Source organism: Microplitis demolitor, chromosome 2, assembly GCF_026212275.2.
Source record: "Microplitis demolitor isolate Queensland-Clemson2020A chromosome 2, iyMicDemo2.1a, whole genome shotgun sequence".
Lineage (NCBI taxonomy): Eukaryota > Metazoa > Arthropoda > Insecta > Hymenoptera > Braconidae > Microplitis > Microplitis demolitor.
The window spans coordinates 19,857,407-19,863,371 of NC_068546.1; the positions used below are offsets into that span (position 1 = coordinate 19,857,407).

Below are 5,965 nucleotides of genomic sequence, written 5' to 3' on the forward strand. Positions count from 1 at the left end.
CAACCTTAATATCATTATTAAGAGCCCGGATTGGCGCCAAAATTTTTATTTTTAGTTATACTTTCAATTTTTGTACACCATAAAAAAAAAATTGTTGGTTTTTTTGAAACACCCTAATATATATATGAATAGTACTGCATCGTAAATTAATTTCCATTACGCCGAAGATATGTTTGTTACGCCTGAGGTAATATTAACGACTAATTGGCTTATAAACCAAACGTTTACTAATATTGTACTAAATCTAAACATAAATTACGATAACGATAATTGCATTGACAACAATCAACAATAATATTGAGATTTATCAATAATGACTATCAATAATTGAATTTCATAATTTAATTTAAACTATTAGCGAATATTTAATCTCCCAAAAACCCTCAATTAATGCAAACAGACCAATGAAAAATTGAATATTAAATTATACTTTTTGTAAATTATAACACAAGTGTTAAAAGTGTGGATTTTTTTATTTTTAAAAATTTCTATTCTTTTCTTTTGGATTATGAAAGAAACAGAATTCTATAAATATACCCAACAAGTTCCTTCGTCACATGTAGCGCCGTCACAGCAAGAACTGCTATCAGAACACCAAAATAAACATTTTCAAAATTTAAGTAAATTTGTGAAATTTTTTTTTACAAGTGCGTGAGTCAATCAACATTTTCATGGCTTACTTCTGCTCCGGGGCGCGATTAAATTTCTTGTATGTCATCATCTGATTATTTGCCACAAACTCCTGCTTGACATGTGTCACCGTCACAGCATTCGCTATCATCACTGCACTAAAAAAAATAATATTTGTTGATAAACATATATTACTCATATATATAGGAAAATGTACGGATAATCAGATAATCCCCCGGAAAAAAAAATTTATATTCAATTTTTGAGCCCCCCGCCCCTCGTGAAAAATTGATCTTCGCGACAGTTTATCCGAGCGGTAATTCATTCGCTGACAACTGCTCTGAGTGATAATTGATTCGTTGACAATTTATCCAACGATAAAGTGGAGGAAACCCTTTCTAGAGTATAAGGAGAATTTGGGTCTCCCCACTTATCTATAAGCAACCTATTGATCACGGAGGGCTTTTTCAATCCTACTCCTGAGATAGTAGTGCTTGGCCGAAGAGAGATATGAACTCATGGTGACTATGGTTAGATATCACACGCAATGAGAAGTTTTGATTATGACTCCGGTTAATGTCCACCTTAGTCGTCATTCGATTATATTATTCGGCTAAGAGTATCATCTGGAGCGAAGGTAAGGATGACCTTGAAGCGCGTGTGTGCCCAAAAGGGCGCGGAAATGGCCTGCCGTAAAATGGAGGTGGACTTCGATCCTGTTAAATTAATTAATTAACCCTTTCCCGTTTTTTAGTCTCGAGGAGTCTCGGTGTAAGCTGTGTGGGGATGAAACCAATCACAGTTCTTAGTAAGGCTGTGTGAGTATCGGTTTAATCACATTAGTGCATGCATGCTCCCCCTTCTACTATTTTTTTGTCCCTTCTCTACTAAATAGGCTAGCGCTCTCTCACTTGAAAACAAAGACGTACAATTCGAATTAAGAGTAGGGATTCAAGGTCCAACGGGAAAGGATTAATAAACTATCAAACGATTATTGATTTGAAATGCAATTGATCTAACGATTGATCTAACGATATAAAACTTGATGTTAGTTTATTTTTAGAGTATTTAATTCTGGTGTTAATTAATTTCACTAGATAATTTTTTCAGTATCCTTGCAAGCGTGGGTGTGTCTACATACTATTAATGCATTATCATTACAAACCGAAAACTTCCGACAGATCCCGACGGTGACTTATCCTCTGAGAGGACTAACTGATATTTTATTTAGGGATATTAACGTGTGTAACCAATAGTATCGCATGCATTATCGTTTGGATCAATTGTCAGCGGATCAAGTGTGGCTTGGATCAATTATTTGCGGATCCATTGTCCTCGGATCAACGGTCAGGTAACCCCCCTTCCTTTCCTATATATATTAAAACTTACTTCATTTCCTTCTCCACCCATGCACATTACTGGTGGTTCACCGCCACCTGGTGGTTCACCGCCACCTAGTGGTTCACCGCCACCTGGTGGTTCACCGCCACCTAGTGGTTCATCGCCACCTGGTGGTTCGCCGCCACCTAGTGGTTCATCGCCACCTGGTGGTTCGCCGCCACCTAGTGGTTCATCGCCACCTGGTGGTTCACCGCCACCTAGTGGTTCATCGCCACCTGGTGGTTCGCCGCCACCTAGTGTTTCACCGCCACCTGGTGGTTCACCGCCACCTGCTTCATATTCAGATTTTTCAGCACAAGTTCCACCTTGACACATATTCCCGTCACAGCATTCGCTATCATCACTACACTAAATAAAATAAAATTTTCATGTATCACCATATGTTACATACATACTGGGTGATTGATATATTTTAACTTACTGATTCTTGAAGACTATTACAGATTTCTGGTCCGTCATCAACTGGTTCATCTTCAGTTTTTTCAGTACTCGCTTCATCATCATCCTAAATGATTAAAATAAATACTTTCATTAAAATAATCACTCCCACATTTATTGAACAATAATATACTAAATGCATACTTTCTTGCCACCTCCAAAACATCCTTGTCCCGAAGGTATAGAAGAAACAGCTACCAAAAGAATTAACAAAAACTTAAGCTCCATGATTTAGTGAATTAATCTTTCAACTATCAGCTCTGATAAATTAATTAAAAATATCATATTATATTATTGTAATCATAATTATGAATATTTGTACTAATAGTAGGGATAAATAGATAAATAAATAAATAATTTATCACTTACGATTAAAACAATAATTCTTCACAAAATTAATGATGTAATGGGAAGTAAGCTCTTAGAGTAGGGTATTTATACTTGTCGTCCCCACTAAGTTTACTCAGAAAGGAGGTACTTGTTTTTCAAATAGTCATCGTAGTTATTCATTTTTTTTTCTTTTTCTATTGGAACATCTTATCTTTAGTTTTTACCTTGTAAAGGCATAACGTTGTTTTATAATAACTTTTTATGTGACTATTATTTTCCTTTAGCGAATTTCGCGATATGTTCATTTGTACTGAAGTAATATTATAATTACACTATTAACGAAACGTTTAGTCATAACGATTGGTAATTATTGCTATTACATAGAATTTAAAGGAAAAAATTAATATGACCAAAAATATATATTTAGACGCAATCATATTGTTATTTTGAGTCATTCGTTTGCTCTCTAAAAACGAATTAGTGAAATTCACTGCGAATCAGTGGATAGTCACTATTTCTCCAGCTATATATTCATAATCACTAATTAGCATTGAATTTCCCCGGGTTTAAATATTAAACATAAATTGAACGTTTTCAAAGTTTTAAACGTAAATTTAACGTTTTGAACTTAAATTTAACATTTTGGACGATGACCGGCCTATGAGGAAGGAAAGAGATCAGGAAAAAAACGCGCCAAACTTTACCGCAAAAATTCTTCAGGCTGATTTGCAAAAAGATACGTAGTATTCAAGGTGGATACTCATGAAACCTTTTTAGCCTGGTTTTGGTTGCCTGAAGATTGAAATCAGACTTTTTTCTCATACCTTATTGCCTTTTCTTGTTTTTATCCATACCAAAATCAGACTCGTACTGTTTATTATTTCGCTTAGTCTGCTTTTAGATAAAAAATAGCTAAAAATTTTTATGAAAATTCAAAAACTGACCAATTAGTCCATATACAATGTAGTTAGACGAAAATAAAATAAAAATTTTTGATCCGGGTTTTCAATTTAGTGTTCTTGGTTAATCTAACAGCACCATTAATTGTGTTCTCGAGGTAGACCTTGAGGATACTACGTATCTTTTTACGAATCAGTCTGAAGAACTTTGCGATAAAAATGGTGCGTTTTTTTCCCGATCTCTTTCCTTCTTCATAGGCTGGTCATCGTCCAAAATGTTCAATTTAAGTTCAAAACCTTCAATTTAAGTTCATTAAGTTAAAAGCGTTCAATTTACGTTTAATATTTTGACTCGGGTCACTAATTCGTTTTTAGAGACTGCATGCGGAAAAAAATTGTGGTTCTTCTAACTACAATATTGTAGTAAAACATGCGTAGTAGCGGCTACTCCATATGTAGGAAAGGATACTACACGTGTGGTTAAGGTTATTCCAAGTTGGAGTTGGCATTTCTTTACTCCAACTTGTAGTAACCTCAACTACAGCTGCTGTTGTAACAACTACAATTTTTTCCAAGTGCGCATTAACTACTTTGCATAAATACCAAAGTAACGGACAAGACTTTTTTTATGGAGAATTTTTTTGTCGGTAATAATTTTCCTAAAGTCTCAAATTCAATTTTATTTATCAATATAATGAGTATAATAAATTCCCATAAACTTTTGATTTTCTTTATTGATTTTCCTAAGATGACACTAAAAGACTTTTTTTGTGAAAAACTTAAATTGATAAAAAAATACAAATTTAAATTCTATATGAATGTTAACTTGTTGGCAAGTCACAAAACTTGAAAGTTTTATTATTTTTCCATCTAAAACTTTTATCGTCTAAAAATAGTATAATATATACATATTCCTACTTATTGTCGACTTTACCCGACTTGTTGATGTAAATTCATATTTACTTTCAATTGTTCAATTTAATTGGTTTATTTATCGCAAGTATATTTATTACTTATCGATAATTCAATGCCACTGAAAATTGCTTCTAACTCTTGTCTAAAAACGCTGCTCTAATTAACATAACTGCGTAAGCATGCATGCGATATTGCTGTTATCTATCAACAAAAATATTTATTTACATGTCACTTTAAATACTCGATTATTGTATTTATCACAGTAGCTTTCTTACTTTTCGTAGAAAAAAATAAATTAAAATATTTAATAAAAAGAAATAAATGCATGAATTTCAAATCCCTTTGCACAATTTTTGAAAATTTTTTACAATCTGAGTACTCCTTGAAAACATACACAAGAAAAGTATTTTTTTTTTTTTTTTTTTTTTTTTTTAGAATAATAAAAGAAAGAAATATCTAGCAAGTATACGAAAGAGGATTTGCATTGTTATGTTACGACAATAACCCATACAGTATTTATAAGATATAACTATACTTATTTTATTCTCAGATTGTCTGTAGTACTCTTAGGACAACTATAAAACATGACGAAGAGAAATTTCTCAGAATAATTTTGCTTTAACAATTTCTTATATTAGAGTCCACTGGATATTAAGAGCATTACAAAGCTTTTTCTTCTCTATGTAGGGCAAGGGCGGGCAAAAAAGACCGAGTGGTCAAAACCGACCACCCCGAAAATTTAGCAAAAATAAATTTCCTTCGTAAATCATTAGTCATAATTATCATTTATAACTCTTATCATCATTTTTGCATAATTTCGAGTATTCCGAAATTTTTATTAAAATATGATGGTTTGTTCCCAAATTTTTTCTGGGAACTTTCAGTTTGTACAATCATCTTTTCAGTTGAAATTCTTCAAAGCAAAAATAATTATACACTAAGAGAAGAGTGCATGGTTGTGGTAACTAGAAAGGGATGGAAATGAAAAAATTGTCATCTTAACTAATATTTATAATTTCTTGAACTATATCATAGTGCCCGAAACTATTTGAATGTAGTAGTTTTACCTAAGCATTTGTTTTGTTGTAACTATTTAATATTTGTTCCCAGAATTTATACTTCAGCAGAATCACAAATGTTTCAGCAATTGTACGATTATAATTTCATTAATTTAGCATCATTTAAGTCGTCGATGAATATAATTAAGGATTTGTCTTCATTATTTTTTTGTAATAAGAATAGCATTTTTGACTTAGTTACGTTGGCTAAAGTCATTGTTCATTGAACTATACAGTTAAAACAACTATGATGTCATCATACATTTTACACCTATATATTAGTTATCTAAACTG

At 32.4% G+C, this 5,965-nt stretch overlaps 1 protein-coding gene across 2 annotated transcripts; it reads right to left on the reverse strand.

Moving 5' to 3' along the window:
• Positions 1-454: 454 nt before the first annotated feature.
• On the reverse strand, positions 455-2,906 carry LOC103571643 (glycine and tyrosine-rich protein). 2 transcript variants are annotated; one of them, XM_008549879.2, is made up of 6 exons: positions 2,839-2,906; positions 2,614-2,729; positions 2,453-2,536; positions 2,020-2,379; positions 681-788; positions 455-583 (listed from the first exon to the last, which is right to left on the reverse strand). In XM_008549879.2, the coding sequence occupies exons 2-5, from the start codon at positions 2,695-2,697 to the stop codon at positions 726-728; spliced, it is 591 nt and encodes a 196-aa protein (XP_008548101.2). In that variant the 5' UTR covers positions 2,698-2,729; positions 2,839-2,906; the 3' UTR covers positions 455-583; positions 681-725. The 2 variants fall into 2 exon arrangements, with proteins under 2 accessions (XP_008548101.2, XP_008548100.2); XM_008549878.2 differs by having other exon boundaries at positions 455-788.
• Positions 2,907-5,965: the final 3,059 nt, after the last annotated feature.

Coding starts and splice junctions, on each gene's coding strand:
- LOC103571643 (XM_008549879.2), bottom strand. CDS start 2,697: ATGGAGCTTAAGTTTTTGTTAATTCTTTTGGTAGCTGTTTCTTCTATA. Junction 2,380..2,452: donor GTAATAGTCTTCAAGAATCA/GTAAGTTAAAAT, acceptor TATTTTATTTAG/TGTAGTGATGATAGCGAATG. Junction 789..2,019: donor TGGGTGGAGAAGGAAATGAA/GTAAGTTTTAAT, acceptor TATTTTTTTTAG/TGCAGTGATGATAGCGAATG.